Here is a 16543-nt window from a genome sequence, read left to right as displayed (position 1 = left end):
TGAAGAGCAAGGAGGCACATGCAGGTGGGAAGAATAATCTAAATGTTGACTGGTTTATATTATTACTGGAGCCCATCTGCAACGCAACTATTAACTATCGATATTATAGTATTATGGTATTAGCAGGCCTGTTAACAATCAAAAGACAATACAAAGCACCCAGCTAAGTGATCCAGACTACAACTTGATACAGCAAATTCCTGAACATCCACAGTTAAAAAAAAGCAGCAGCAACAGCACTGGAACAGATACTGGAATTCAAGAAGATGCTCAAAAAATCAATGTCTTCATGGCTCTGGACTGTTTTATATGATACGTCTTTCGTTATGCTTAGATTTGACTCATACACTTAATCTTTAGCCCCACTGAGGGCAGAAGAAGATCTAGGAGTGTGTGATTATCTTGTTCTTCCTATCCACAAAAGGTTTAAAACATGCCAGAATGACTCCCTCATGTGGACACTGCCATGCAAATAAAAAAGAGATGAATGTCCCCAGCTATATAATAACAAATCAAAGCTAAAGAGCAATATGATCACTGGTTATGGGGTCCCACTTGTATTTCTCTGTTCATTGGTTTGTTTAACTTAACTCTCTGTAATTCATGTCTATCAGTAGAAGAGATACTTGGATACATATTTCTATCCATTCTATGTCTAAATAGAAAGCTTTGAGAACATTTAGCACTGAGGCAGTTCTCGTTGACAAACATTTGTCACAATAGATTTGAACATAGATCTTGAATTCATTAATTTGCAATGCTCCAGATGAGGAAAGTAACCTCTGTCTACTCTTGAGCCAAAGAAGACACCTGTACTACAAAACCTTATCTGGAACATAATTCCCAGTCTGGCTGTGTCTGTACTTGGTAACCAACGATGGAGGACACACCTCTCATTTTCTCTTGAGACACAAAAACCGTATCTTGATTTGCTGTGAACGAACGTAATTGTTTTTAACTTCTCATTATTCTAACTAAAATATGATAACTGAATCCACCCTTTCATAATAGAATTCCTAGCACTGGATTTGATTTAAATTGTACTGAATTTATATAAATTCTAAACACAAAAGCTCCTTTGTAAAATTGCAAAATTAAGAGGCTCTGTGTATTGTGAATGAATGAGGTTTCCATAAAACTACAGATACCCACGTCATTTGTGAACTGAATACTTTGAATAAAGCCTTATGATTACATACATTTTTGAAAGGAATAAAATATTTTCATTCTGAAAACATATTCTCTAGGAGCAATTAATTATTCAGATCTTAAAGACGGAGAGGAAGAACCTTCTGAAGCAGGAATTTAACCTGCAAATTTAGGTATTTGAACCTAAAAAAATAGGTCAAGAACACATTACTGACAGTTTGAGTTATTGCCACTGATCACAAGGGTTTTCCATAACTAGCTCCCTTGGGGCTTCTCTGGCTCAGACAACGCATAAGACCTGGGTTCAATCTTTGGGTCGGGAAGATCCCCTGGAAAAGGGAATCACTACCCAGTCCTGTATTCTTGCCTGCAGAACTCCATGGACAGGGGAGCCTGGTGGGATACAGTCCATGGTGTGGCAAAGAGTTGGACACAGCTGTGCAACCAACACATATACACACACAAGGGTTTTCCGTAATAAGACCCAGAGTTTGCATGGATATGAATGGAATCATCTGGACAAAATTAACTCCTGCCATGGACTGACTTTTGGGTTAAAAGAGGCCTGGAGAAATGCTGAAAGGAGAAAAGACCAGCAAATGTGTAGGATTCAGAAGAGGGAGGGTGGTGCAGGGGCAACAGCTCTCTTCCAGAGCACTTCACTTTCTCTTCTTCATCCCACAAGGAAAATTCATCAGCTGAAATCATGCTTGCTGCATGTGGATAAAAGGAGTCATGTGATGCACTAAGTGTTCCAGGAAGATTAATCTGTCAGCACTGGGGCTGATGGATTGACAGAGAGAAAAAGAGAGACAAGAGGCGATGACAAGAACACAATACAGAAGAGGAGGCAAGGATGGATTTGGGGAGAAACGTCAAGACTTAATATGTGACTACTTATAGACAGAAGATGAAGGAGAGAAAAGAGTCAACGATGACTCCCAAGGTTCACTCTCAGGTGGCTGAGAAAACAGTGGTACCACTGAGAAACATGAGCAAGGCAGCCAGGACAGCTCTGGCCCTGTGCGACTTTACCCGCAGCCTGGGTGATGCCACCAACGCCGGGCAAAAGTGAAGGTGAAGTCGCTCAGTCGTGTCCGACTCTTTGCAACCCCATGGACGGTAGCCTACCAGGCTCCTCCGTCCATGGGATTTTCCAGGCAAGAATACTGGAGTGGGTTCCCATTTCCTTCTCCAGGAGATCTTCCAGACCCAGGGACTGAACCCAGGTCTCCAGCATTGTAGGCAGACGCTTTACCATCTGAGCCACCAGGGAAGTCCCTGGGCAAAGCCAATGAGCAAATAAATGCTCCTTATTATTTTATGACTGGCTTTGGAGAGGACAGTTACTTGGCTGACAAAGATCTGCCTAATCAAAGCTATGGTTTTTCCAATAATCATGTATGGATGTGAGAGTTGGACCATAAAGAAGGCTGAGCGTCAAAGAATTGATGCTTTTGAACTGTGTTGTTGGAGAAGACTCTGGAGAGTCCCTTGGACTGCAAGGAGATCACACCAGTTAATCCTAAAGGAAATCAACTCTGATAATTCATTGAAAGGACTGATGCTGAAGATGAAGCTCCAGTACTTTGGCCAGTTGATGCAAAGAACGGACTCATTAGAAAAGACCCTGATGCTGGGAAAAATAGAAGGCAGGAGGAGAAGGGGACGACAAAGGATGAGATGGTTGGATGGCATCAGTGACTCAATGGACATGAGTTTGAGCAAGCTCCGGGAAATGGTGAAGGACAGGGAAGCCTGGCGAGCTGCAGTCCATGGGGTGGCAAAGAGTCAGGCCTTACTGAGAGACTGAACACTGACAACAACAAAAGAGACAACAGTGGCCTATAATCTGTTAACAAAACCTGAGAGTAAGTGAAGACAGAATGACACAGTAGTTATATAGTTATCAGGAAGGAGCCAACCCAGGAACAGAAAGAGTGGAAAATATAATGTAGGGACACAGGATGAAGCAAGACTTTGAAGGGCATGACTTACCGTGGAAAGCATGTGTGCTAAGTCACTTCAGTCATGTCCAACTCAGTCATGTGCAACCCTAAGGACCATAGCCCACAGACTCCTCTCTGCATGGGATTCTCCACCCCATGGAGTGGGTTACTATGCCCTCCTCCAAGGGATCTTCCCAACCCATGGATCAAACCTGCATCTCTTGCATCTCCTGCATTGGGAGGTGGGTTCTTTACCACGAGTGCCACCTGGGAAATCCTACCATGGAAAGCACTGTGGCTATCAAATCAAACCAAGGTGAACTGATCAAAAATGGTTCAGACTTTGTGGGAGAGAAGAATCAAAGACTAGGGTCCAAACTCAAACTCCTCCAAGTGCCCAGCAAGTAACAGAAGGACAGGTAGGTATTTGGCAGCAAGGATGGGGCTGGGGGGCACTGAAACAGCACTCACCCACCCCATCTAAAGAGAAGCCACAGTAGGTAAGTTACTCCCACCCAAGACCATAGGCCCAATCTTCCAGTTCGCCAAGAGCAACCACCCCACCCACGATTCTCTACCACATGTGCCATTTCATCTTCTTCAAGCACTTGTCAATACCTGAAATCTTTGCGCTGTTGTTGCTACTGTGTTTACAGTCTGTCTCCTCCCACTGGAAGACAAGTTCCCTAAGGAGCCAAGAACTGGCCTTCAACGTTCAACCAGTCACACGCTCACCTCTGGACTTGTCAAAACTGAACCATTTGACACAAAATAAATTAAAATGCTTGATCTCTTCACAGTCTTCATAGCCTTTCCCCTTGGCCACCTGCCATGCCCAACACACCCAAGTCTCTCTCCAGCCTGGCCTCTGGAAAGGGTAAGACCTGGGTTTGAATCCTGACTCTGTCAGCCATGCACTAGCTGTTTGTACTACTACTAATAATTCTCAACTATTGCCTCTATAAACATGTCCATTACCGGATTTCCGGAGGAATTAAGTGAGTCTTTTTTAAGTTGACTCTGAATGTAATGAGCTTCCCTTGTGGTTCAGCAGTAAAGAATCTGCCTGCCAATTCAGGAGACGCGAGTTTGCTCCCTAGGTTGGGAAGATCCTCTGGAGAAGGAAATGGCAACCCACTCAGTATTCTTGTCTGAGAAATCCCATGGACAGAGAAACCTGGGGGAACTACAGTCCTTGGGGTTGCACCAAAAATTGGACATACCTTAGCAACTAAACAGCAACATGAATGCAATGATAACACCTGTTTCTTTTAAATCTCCCACAGTTGGATTTCCCCTTCTCACACTCACCTCACTTCTCTCCCCAAAGCTGCTGACTGTGGGCCCCTCTGCACCTCTCCATTCTCTCCATCTCCTGAAAACTTGTCTCCTAGTTGGTCTCTAGGACCAGCTCCATCATTTCTTCCTGGCTGAGGTTTCCTCTGACTTTCCTGAGTCCCTGCAGCCCTTTCTTCCTACAATCAGCAATACTCTGAGAGGAACCACACACACACCGCCAGCTGCCTTGTTGCTGATGTCCAGCAAGTCAGAGCAAAGGGAGGGACTGAGTAGTTCTCTTCCTTGCTTTTCCCAAAGTCAAAACAGGCATTAACCCAATGGAACTGAACACCTCACAGATGTAAATCTGATTGACTGGAAACTATATGAGTGGACACCTTGGGCTCCACCATTGAGAACTAACCAGTTGCAATGACAAAATCTCCCACACAGTCAGCTCGTGATTATCCACATTAACGGTGAATGACAGGGACAGGAATAATCTAAGAACTGTTAATACAAATATTCTCACAATTTTAGGTAATATAAGTGCAATTTATGCAGTGCTAATAACTCGAGACCAAAATTCTGTCTCTGGCTGCTCTGTCACCGTGCCAAAAATACTTAACAGTAACTTCAGGCTCTTTTGAATGTCAATTTAATTATAACATGAAATTTCACAGAAAGCACTGCGCTCTTTCTAACAGAGGAGTGTTCAACCATCAGTTCATTAAACAGATATTTACTGACAGCCTATTATATGCCAGGCATTATAAGGAAAACCATTACAGGCCTGAATTCTGTGTATTACAATTTTGTAATGACTGCTTAGGAAGACCTAGAAAATGTGGGAAGGCCACTGAGGCCAATACCAAAGTCAGTTTTACCAAATAACCTAGTAGTGGTCACACTATCAGTTCTGAGGACACTGTATTTGTTTCCACTGTCCCACACCCAGAGCAATGGAGCAGCTGGCTTCTGGATGGTCAAGAAATGTGGAACCAGCCTTGTCCTGAAGCAGAGCAGGCAGTAAGAATAACCATGGAGATCTAAAGCCACTTAAACCTTTCTAGTCACCCTGGGGTGGTGGGAATAGGTGTGACAAAAAACAACTTCTGTTTTTCTGGGTTATTGCTGGGGCATTTTACAGAATGAAAATCCTGCTCACACCCAGGGTCTGGACATTTAGATAAAAATCTGACTTTGGGATTCCCACCAAAAGTCCCTCTTTGCTTTCCACAGATGCCTTCAAAATAATCACTTAGTGACTAAGACTCAGCACTTTCAAAGCACAAGGGGCCTGAGTTCAATTCCTGGTCAAGGAACTAGATCCCGCATGCCTCAGCTAAGACTTCGTGCAGCCAAATAAAAAATATTAAAATAATAATAATAATAATCACTTAGAGGTAAGCCTGGGAACAGTTAGTGAACTCTGACTCAACCACCTTATAAGTGATAGGTGCTTGCTACCCTCTCTATCTTTTGTTCACTGATGACCTGGGACAATGGACTTTCCTTCCCCACCTCCTTCTCATTCACTGCCCAACAACCCTTTCTAGGATCTGTAAGTAATAATCTTGTGACTCTGCTTCCTTTGCACGGTATACTGAAACTGTGCTTTCAATCCAAATGACTTAATTGATTACACTTCCCTGAAGTGGGAGCCTGGATGCTGAGGGAGTTACTAGCCAAACCATGTGGGTGGCTTGAGCCCCCTCATTGAACAGGTCATAATCTGTATGTTCTTAATTCAATACACCAGCTCCAACCCCTCAACACAGTAATGAGGGTCATTGCGTGTGTGCGTGCTAATTCACTTTAGTAGTGTCCGACTCTTTGCGACCTTATGGACTGTAGCCCACCGGGCTCCTCTTCCCCTGGGATTCTCCAGGCAAGAATACTGGGATGGGGTGTCATGCCCTCCTCCAGAGGATATTCCTGACTTGGTGGCTCTGACAGTAAAGAATTTGCCTGCAATGTGGGAGACCCAGGTTCGATCCCTGGGCTAGGAAGATTTCCCTGGAGAAGAGCATGGCATCCCACTCCAATATTCTTGCCTGAAGAATCCCAAGAACAGAGGAGCCCAGTGAGCAACAGTCCATACAGTTGCAATGAGTCAGACATGGCTGAGCAACTAACACTTTCAACACAGCAGGGAAGGTAACAAAAAACTGAGCCAAGGAGATGACTTTCATCTTCCCCCAGAACCTGTGTTGTCCATAATGTACCCGTTCCATCCCTTCCCAACTGCAAGAGAAAAGAATCCTAAAAAAGTAGGATTCAAGGCAAGTATTTTGACTAAAGGCAAGTTTCAGGAAAGGATTTGAAGGGGAGCAGAATATACTATCCCAAAATATGCCTCTTTGGCATAAACATTATTTTAGGCTGGTTATTTTTAAGAAACACCAGACACAGGAGAAGCTCTGTAAACCAAGCAGAAGTTACTCTTTTGTAAGAGACATTTATATGTATAAGAAATCTCTATTTATAAGGTGTTTCCCTCTCCATACCGGAAAGAGGAAGATGCTCAAAGATGCCAGAAACACTTAATCAGCGTAAAAGGCAACAATTTAAATCTGCATACAATCTTACCCTCGTTTACTGTGCTTTTCCTGACAGCCTCCCATCAGTGGCTCCCCAGTCCCCAACAGCTGATCTTCAGCAGGACAGTTATTTAAGCTGATGGCTGGGCGATTTCAAAGTTACTCAGTTTTATTCCGTCTCTCCCATGCACACAGAAGACATACACATTATTAAACACAACTATTACCTATTGATATTATAGTGTTATGGTGTTAAACTTCTATTTTTCTCCTATTAACCTGTCTTTAATCACAGGGTGTGTCTCAGCCAAGAATCTTGAAAAGTAGAAGAAAAGTTCTTTTTCTTCCTCTACAGATTCATTAACTTTCTCAGAAACAGATCTCATAGGATTATCTATTAATTAATTTATTTATTTATCTAAATGGATTATTTTCCTTTTCAAATGTATATTTTATCAATAAACTGAATGAATGGTTGATAAAATGCTTGTGTTTAGTAATCATAAATTCCATTTATGCTTATAAAAGTCTCTACAAGTAAAGAAAAGTCTTGATAACACAGCAAAACTATGTTTCCAATTCAGACCCTATTACTTCCACATGGTGGTAAACTAACTTCCTAGTTAGTAAGAAAAAAATTACAATAAATCATCAGAAAATAATGCTGTCTCTAAAAACACTTGAATTTGGGTAAATTCCAAAAATCAAGGAATATTATTACTTAGGTCTGAGGTAACCAAGTTTCCAGTCCGCCCTGAACCATCTAGGTTCAGGCCAATTATCCTGGCATAATTACCAGGTGCACCTATTTTCACTCTCAAAAAATGTCACAGTTTGGACGGTGAGTTACACAAAACCCTATCTAGAGATAAAAGGATTCCTAAACCATCTTTGACAGAGAAAACTTTAAGATTTTCAAAAACACTAGTGTTAACAGCAGTGCTTTGCACAGTCTGCTTTTAAACTTACTGATTTTGAAAGAGTTAACAAACATTGTAACTTTCACAGCTGTAAAGTAGTAGCGCCTGGTCAACTCTGAATATTTAGGAAGTAAATACGGGGCTCTGCCTTGCAATCTTTATCTGGAAATCTCCCTCTCCACCTCTATCCCCCAATCTAGGGACCCAGGAGAATGGCACAGTGATTCAGCATTTCTAAGACATTCATTAAAATGTGCTTGAGTGCAATGAAATCAGGGGAGGAAAAAAGGTGCAAAATACACAGATATTAAAATCAAAACTTCTTATAAAGGCAAAAATAAGGAAATTGTATACTTTCTCTCTTACTGAAGCATTTGAAAGCTGCTGGATTGACATGCATCTCCCATCACTATGTTAGGTAAGTCAGCCAAAGATCTAGCAGAAAACATATGGAACACTGTTTCTCAACGAGTTCGAGAGACGCTTCAAAACAGAAGCACAGGGGAAATCACAGGACACAAAGGGAAATTTCAGCGAAACCACCATACAGGAAGAACACTGCTTACACCTGTCCAAGAGCACTGTTTGGAATCTTGCTGACCTCGTTTTTGCATCTCCTAGAAGACAGACCATGTCTTGTTCATCCTTGTTCTCCTTATCTCTTATCTCTGAATCTTTAGCATACTACTTTGCACATGAGAACAGTGCTACAAATACTTGTTGAGTCAAACTAATAAGTAGAAAATGTTTTCAAATGTAATTTTTGCATAAACATCTGTTTTGAAGATAGGAGAAACTCAACCACCAAGAGCGGTGGAAATAGAGGTAACATCCTTCCAAAAGCAAGTATGTGCTCCACAGTGAGAAATCTACTCCTCTGCATGTGTACATGAGTGCATGCATGCTAAGTCGTTTCAGTCATGTCCAACTCTTTATGACCCTATGGACCCTACGGAGCCTGCTAGGTTTCTCTGTCCATGGGATTCTCCAGGCAAGAATACTGGAGCAGGTTGCCATGCCCTCCTCCAGGGGATCTTCCCAACCCAGGGATCGAACTTACATCTCTTCGTCTCCTGCATTGGCAGGTAGATTCTTTACCACTATCACCATCTGGGAAACCCATTCCTCTATATGAGCGGTGGGTAAAGTTTTAACAACCTCATTATCATAAAACTTCTGATATATTGTAGTCAAACCAAGTCCCACCAAACAAAGACAGGAGTCAGCCATAGCCAACAATACCTCAGTTGTTTAAAAAAAAAAAAAAGTTTCCCTAAAGTTTTCTTCATCTCAACTCAAGAGAACTTCTTTAAAATAGACTTTCTGGCCATTTATTTTTTTCTTCCTCCAGCACCCTATGCAAAAGGCACTGGTGAGTTTGAGAACTTGTCACCAAACTATAGAAGATCTTATTAATTAGTAGGAAAACCATAAAATTGGCCTCAGTGTCTTTACCAAGAGGAACTTTTTCTTCCTTGAAGACTCACCCACTCCTCCTACCAACAAGACAAATGGGTAGACAAGATCCAGGAGTCAACCCACCAAGTTACATACAAGCAGCTGGGAAAAGGGCTGTGAGTATAGAGACCCCTGCACCTCAGCTAAGGTGGGGAGCAGCCACTTCACAGCAACGTGAAGCAAAGTTAACTTCTCCAATAACATCTTATATGAAGGATGCATTTTCTCAGAAACCTGACCTGTAAATATTAAATATTCAGGCCCCTTGAATTTTATGTTGGTGGTTTTACAGTCACGGAAAGTCATCTGATGGCCTTAAATGTCTAACTCCCCATTTGGAAAATGGGAATAAATACTGTTACCCAAATTTTAGAAAACTAAGGAAAGGAATGATGCAAACCATCTACTTTCCTTAAGTTCCAGATGTTTAGAAAATGACTGCTCTTCTCAACTGAACAAGTATAATCTGTAGGTGTTCAGAACCACTTCCCCCACAATGTGTCACTTTTGCATCAGGATTATTTTGAGCTAAAGGTGCAATCAAGACCCTGCAAGTTCAAGAGAAGCCACTGCTCCTCCCTTAACAACTCAGAAGAATTTAAATTGAGGATTTTTCCCAGAAAAGATTTATTACCAGAGATAAATTTTAGCTAAGTGGCCCCATCTATATGGCCAGCAAACATCTAATTACCAACCATCCACTCTTTTTATCATCTTATGAATGACCCTCCTGTCCCTGGAAGCTCCAGGGCCCTATGCCATTCCTTAGCTTAAGATGGTATATATGCCTCATTTTATCTTTCCGTCTCTGACCCTCTGAGGTATGCAGGGGCCTCAGACCCGCACATGTATACATATGAAAGTAAATTTCATTTTCTCTTGTTAATCAAACTCATGTCAATTTAATATTTGGACCAGCGAGAAGAACCTAGAAAGCTAGAAGAAAGTTTTCTTCCTCCCTGACAAGTCCAAAGTAAAATATTTAACACAGAAACTCTATTTTCTGTTGCTAATAAAGAAAAAGGCACTGATAATCCATTATAGAAATCTGCTTGGGGTCCAAAATATTATTAACTCAAATAATGACTAGTTAGCAGGAAAAAAAAAAGATTCCTTAAACTCTTTGAATATTATGCACCTTCATCTTCCACTGAATGCTTTTTTAAAAAAATCAGTGACACTTTCTGAACCAAAGTAAAGCAACTGCTCACAATGAACAAGACAGATAAAGTCTTGAAAGAACTGATTTTTGAGTTACATAAACTGTTCGTTTATATTCACCATAATCCTTCAATATGTCATATTATTTACCTACTGAAAATATAACCAAAAAAAAAGTATTGACTAACTAAAGAAATAGGTTGTTTAAACTTAATGACTCGATTTCTAAGTGAAAGTGTAGATGCGAAATCTACGGCCCAACAGCTTCTTATAGCAATTTTCTGGGTGCAGACTGAAAGCAGTTTTCATCATGGGAGGTAGAATACTGCACCCTTACATAAAGCCTCACAGATAAAAGTCAGGACTATCAACATATTGGTTTAACTACTGTTCAGTGTTCAATGCACCTACAAGAAAAATGGACCACATTTCAGCTGTTAAACTTATAAGGCCTTAAGAAAATTCCAATTTCAGTTTAGAGTTAGAAAGGAAAGAGAAACAGCAACCCTATCCAAGTAGATTCCAGGTGAAATCCCTTCAGCTTCTCCCCTATCATTAATTGGTTTCCTAATAAAATGCTGCAGTAAAATTTGTAAAATCAGATTCTGGCAGAAAATCAAATCAAAGGACAACTCTTCACAGCAGCCACTTTTGCATACCCAGTCCCTGCCTACCTTGTTATGTTTTTGCTGGTGTCTTGCCTTTGTGTCAAGAACATGGTAAGGGCTCTCCGAGTCTTGGTTGATGTAATATATGAGTCTTGAAGGCAGGGTGATTTCTTTCTGCATTGCATGGCTGGAACTGCTATTACTGCTGCTATTCTGTTGCAATGTGTTGTTCTCATCTGCCAGGACTCCCAATTTTTTTTCTGCAGTTTCATTCCAATACGGAGCTGGGGTGGGGGGGAGGACACAAACATAGACAAACACACAAGTACCCTATCAATACATAAGTACTACAATGCATTTTTTCCATTAATTGCAAAACCAAAGTTTTCTACTTAAAAGCATATAAGGAGTAGAGACACAGGAAAGCAAGTAATTGCCACAATGAAATGGTCTGGATAGGTTAATAGCCAATAAGGCATATACAACAATGTACTGTTTATAGTCTTAAATCTATATGTCTAAATATGTGGGTGGGCGAGAATGGACTTGAAGGCAGGGTCATTAAACAAACATGCTCAGTGGTTCTTGACCCTCATCTCCACCCTTTCGGCTTCTGCAGAAGCTCAATGGGACTCCGACTAGCAGTATCCCACCTGAGAGCTAAGAATACTCCTAAGATAACTTGAGTGTTGAATTCTTGAACACTGAATGTTGATTGACTCATTAAACAAAATGGACAATTCCTTTTTCTTTTAACTTTGAGATGAGAAAAAACCCTTTGCCAGAAAGGGATGCAGAGGCTGGCCGCTTTCCAATTTCATTTTCCTGCTTTGGCCAGGTTTCTGCTCTCACTGGTTTTCCGTCATCAATGTAGTGAACATTACATTATCTTAATTGTTCATGATAATAATAAGCATTTTGAGAAATCACAAGCCAAAGGTTTAGAGCCCCGGTTTCCCTCCCCCACCTATAATTCCAACAGCAGTGAATAAACCCACTAGGCAATCTAAAAAGATACATTAGCACGGTTCTCATCACATCTTCCCGCATTCGCGTTCAGGCTCCACCACCCGAGAAAAAAACTTGCTCCCTCGCTGCATCTCCCGTCCACCGGTCTCCCCAAGTTGCACAGAAATCAATTAGAGGCCCCGCATCCACTAAATACCTTCCGGCAGTAATTTAGTGACTGCAACAAAAAATGGACTTCAAAAAGTGAACTGGAGTGAACGCGGGTTTGAGAATGAGAGAGGTGGACAGGCAGGGAGGCTTGGAAAGGCCGAGCCCTGGACGCGTCCGGAGCGCACGGTCCCGCGCGCCCTTCGCTTTCTTCTGCAGGGCCCGTTGGGCAAGGCGATGCAAAGGGCACCGGGGCCATACCCACCGCTGGGTGCAGCAGCCCCCCAGGCGCGCGGCCGGGACGAGGCGGCGAGTGGAGGCAGCAGGAAAAGGACGAGCAGGAGGCAGCAGGGAGGCGCGCGGGCCAGGGCGCGGATGGGCGCCGGGGCGGCGGAGCCGCCGCTGGGGCCGCTGGAGGCTCGGGCAAGGCTGCAGCCCGCCAGGGGTGGCCGCCGGGAGCTGTTGCCGGGTGGCTTCATGGCTCATAGCTCCCGGGCGCCGCTTGGTGTGGCCAGCGAGAGCGCGGGTCTAGGCTGCAGGGGAGGCTGCGGGTGGAGCCGGTCACGCCGGCTCGCCGCGCATGGTGCGGCCGCGGACAGGGGGTCCAGGCTAGGGGCTGGGCGGCGCCCCCTCCCTTGCTCGCCTCTCAGCCCCTCCCCGGGCGGCCGCTGAAGAGTCCGGGGGTTCCCAGTCGCTCCGCCAACTTGGAGCCTCCCCAGATGCTCCGCCCTCCCTGCGGCGGGCGCGGCAGCTCCAGCGACTGCGGGGGCTGAGGATGCTGAGGCTGCGCGCGGACGCGAGTGGCGCGGGCGTGCTCCCCGCCCTCGAGAGCGCGCCCGAGCGCGGCTCCGCGTCCCGATGCCGATGCCGATGCTGATGCTGGTGCTGATGCTGTTCCCTGGCACGGGACGCACTGCGCATGCTTTATTTTGGAAGAAAAAGAAGAAGAGATGGGGGGGGGGGGGCGGCGGCAGCAGAGTGATGCAACATCAAAGGTGATGGTGGCACCTCCAGAGGCGGGGGCGGGGGAGAGAGGACGCTGGCAGTCAGGGATTAGCCAGAGGGAAAAAAGAGTGTCAGGATTTCCAAGGCAAAAGGATATGGAGGAAACAACCACCCAGAGAAATCGACCTGCCTTTTCCACCGCCCAGACCTTACATACCCGCTCCTAGTCCAACCTCCTCCTTCTAGTGTAAAACTTAGGCCAAGCCTTTCCTTCTCAATCCTTTATTTATTTCCTTCCTGCAAATATATGTAAGGGATTGCAGCCGGGAAGGTAAAAATAGCGCTGCTCCTCATTCAGCTCCCCGGCAGCGCCGGGGGGACTAAGACTGGGAAGCACGCTGGCGCGTAGCGGGCTGGCTGTCCCGAGAACGCCCAGAGGCCTTGCAGAGTTGGACCTTGGGTGCAGGGATCCCCCAACTGGGCCCTCCGCCCTGGCCTCTGTCGCCCGACTAGTGCCCAGGAGCTTTGTGGAAAGCAGATGGAACTCAAAGGTTCAGAAAGGATGGCTGGATGTACTAGGGAAGGATTTAGAAATTCTGGCGGGGAATAAATAAAGAGATTAGAAACCGACCGTGTGGCAGCTATCTTGGGAAATCTAGCATTTGTCAACCCTGTGGGTGGGCATGCATCGGAGAGGACGCATTTCAGATTTTGAGATCTGAAATGACTTCTGTAGAGAAAAAGAGATTTCTCTCTCACCGCTGTAAAAAATACGGAGGAAAAAATAAATGCCTGAATTGAATGGATTAGCAGCCACTAAATCCGATGGTTTCCGGTTAGGGCCTGTGGCAGATTTCGGCCCCCAGCTCCCATAATACAAGCACTCATTTATTCCCGCTCCAGATGACAGTCTGAGTAATAACAATAGTGTTTTTCTCCGTTACTTGTATTTTAAATGGAGATAATAACGTCTACTTTGGGGGATCAAGAATTCCACAATTTAAAAAAAAAAAAGATGTGTAAAATAGATTTTTTTTTTTTTAATGATGTGTTAGGGTTAGTTGGAAGCCACTGTATAGCACAGGGAGTCCCACTCAGTACTCTCTGTTGACCTAGAGGGGTGGGATGGGGGAACAGTAGGAGGCTCAAGAGGGAGGGGATCTATGTATACATACAGCTGATTCATGTCCTACAGCAGAAACTAAAACAACATTGTAAAGCAATTATACGCCAATTAAAATAATAATAATAAAAGAAAAGATGTGGGTATATTGCACCATTCAGGACTCTGTGTTAGCTGTCTTCTCCACTTTCACTTAAAAGAGAGGGAAGAGGGGGAAAAAGAGAGATGAGACACACCCCACAGAGAGCAGAGATCTCAGAACTGTTAGAGAAATAAACATTAATATTAGCTCTTCCTCTCTGTATCGGAGGTAGGATAATTTGTTATAACACATTTATTCATGTGAACTTATAATTGATGCTACCTCCCCCGAATGTGGGCAGCAACAGTTTTCCTTTTGACTCAATTTGTGTCCCTAGAACCTAACATGGTGTTTGTGGCACAGAGAAGGCGCTCAGAAAATATGTCCTGAATGACTAGACCAGCCGGTGGTGCCCATGGCAGGGGTCACATGGGACAAGCTGCTGAAACACACTCAAAACCCCACAGTTCCTACTTGCAGCCCAGTGCTCTTGGGGATATCCCCCTCAAGACAAGCAGGTCATGGCCAGGTTTTCCCAATTTATATTTGATATATCAATATAATCCTGGGAAAGGGTTTGGGCCAAAGGAGGTAGATAAGGAATAAGAAGGAAAAAGGAAATGAAGACAATGGATGCCCAGATACAAAGTTCTTTAAAAGCTATCTCTTGCAATCGAGTGACAACCTCTCAAAGCCTCTTCCAATAAGTAAAGCCATGAATCACCCTGGATCAACTGCACACCCACCTGTCAGCAGACACCACCCCACAGACGAGAAACGGAATAAGGACTGAATTTCGTTTCTAGTAAGAAGCAGGAGTGTTTGCAAAAAGAAAAAAAAAAAAAAAGATGTTGTCTTTTGCACTATAATCCAAAAACTGCATTTATTTACAGAACTTTAATGTTTATAGACTCGACTAGAGGCAAGATAATGTATCAGTAAATGAAACTGAGTCAGAGAAGGAATAAGTCACTCAGAAAAAAATGTCCCAGGAGTTTGACCTTTAAACTATATATTTAAGGGTAGGTTAAAAACAGAATCAAAGATTCTTTAAGTGGTTAATTTGTTTGATTTAGTAGTATCCTCACTAGGTAGTTGGGAAGTTTTATCATTAGAGAGTTTAGTTCTAAACAGTCTCCTCTGCTCTCATAATGTTTAGTAATTGTATTCATCACAACCTACTGCTTTGCTTTATATTCATGTCTGTGCATATCATCTTTCCTCTGTCAAAAAACGCTGAGACCTAGGCTGCCTGTCAGTCATCCCTCATCTGCAGAGCCTACATAGCACCCAGAATAGGGTCAACACTTGATAAATGTGTATTGGGTAGAGGAGGCTCTCACAGGTAGGAGGGAGGGATTCAGTAAGCTGAACTGGAATGAAGAGAGAAATGTACCAGAAATTTGAATGCTGTAATAGCTCTGATTGGGCTTCCCAAGGAGGCACAGTGAAAAAGAATCCACCTGCCAATGCAGGAGATGCAGGATGCAGGTTCCATCTCTGAGCTGGGACAATCCCCTAGAGAAGGAAACAGCAAGCCACTCCAGTATTCTTGCCTGGAAAATCCCATGGACAGAGGAGCCCAGCAGGCTACAATCCACGGGTCTCAGAGTCAGGCATGACTTACCAACTCAGCATGCAATGCTCTAGTTAGACATGGGTGCTGGACCCCAAGAGCAGCCGGCACCACTGGAGTGGACCGGTCTGTTTGATAGATGGGGAAAACTGCTGCAGTTATAGGGGAAAGCAAGCAGCCAGAAGGTCCACGGGAAGAAAATTACAGCAAGCAATACGGATACTAAATGAACAGGGTGAAGGATGTGTCCACGAAAGATAGCTGTGCTGCTCCCCAAAAGTGGTGCAGCTAGGCTCGCGAGGGAAGATGCCCAAAGGCCTCTGTCTGCTATCGTCTGCAGCAGGGGCCAGAACCAGACCTGCCTTGAAACCAGCGAGCAAACTGGGCCTGCACAGGAGCAAGTAAAAGGGTATAAATGTTCGATTTAGAAGACATCTGTCTCTACAGGGCTGAGATTCTGGTGGAGAAGGCAGGGGGAAAAAAAAAAAGATCACAGAAGAGGGGTCTTGGAAGATGAAAGCAGGTGAAAAAGTAGGACAATGTAGCAAAGCAGATTCACAAGAGCAATTAGAATGGAAAAATCATTTGACCAAGAAGCCAAGGTCAAAGACAGCGGGTGGCAAATTGGTGGCCGG

General features: G+C 43.9%; 1 protein-coding gene across 6 annotated transcripts in view; it reads right to left on the bottom strand.

Moving 5' to 3' along the window:
* The window catches only part of ADAM23 (ADAM metallopeptidase domain 23), a 188966-nt gene extending 176105 nt beyond the window's left edge, over positions 1–12861 (bottom strand). For all 6 annotated transcript variants that reach the window (XM_060411249.1, XM_060411248.1, XM_015093509.4 and 3 more), the window contains exons 1-2: positions 12448–12861; positions 11133–11350 (exon numbers count right to left, since the gene is read on the bottom strand). In XM_060411249.1, the coding sequence (XP_060267232.1) occupies positions 11133–11350; positions 12448–12661 (432 nt within the window). In that variant the 5' untranslated portion in view covers positions 12662–12861. The remainder of the gene's footprint in view (positions 1–11132; positions 11351–12447) is intronic.
* Positions 12862–16543: the final 3682 nt, after the last annotated feature.

The sequence above is a fragment of the Ovis aries genome, chromosome 2, assembly GCF_016772045.2.
Source record: "Ovis aries strain OAR_USU_Benz2616 breed Rambouillet chromosome 2, ARS-UI_Ramb_v3.0, whole genome shotgun sequence".
NCBI classification, from domain to species: Eukaryota; Metazoa; Chordata; class Mammalia; order Artiodactyla; family Bovidae; genus Ovis; species Ovis aries.
The sequence above is the reverse complement of the archived record's forward strand: the minus strand, read 5'-3'. Positions and strand labels throughout refer to the sequence as shown.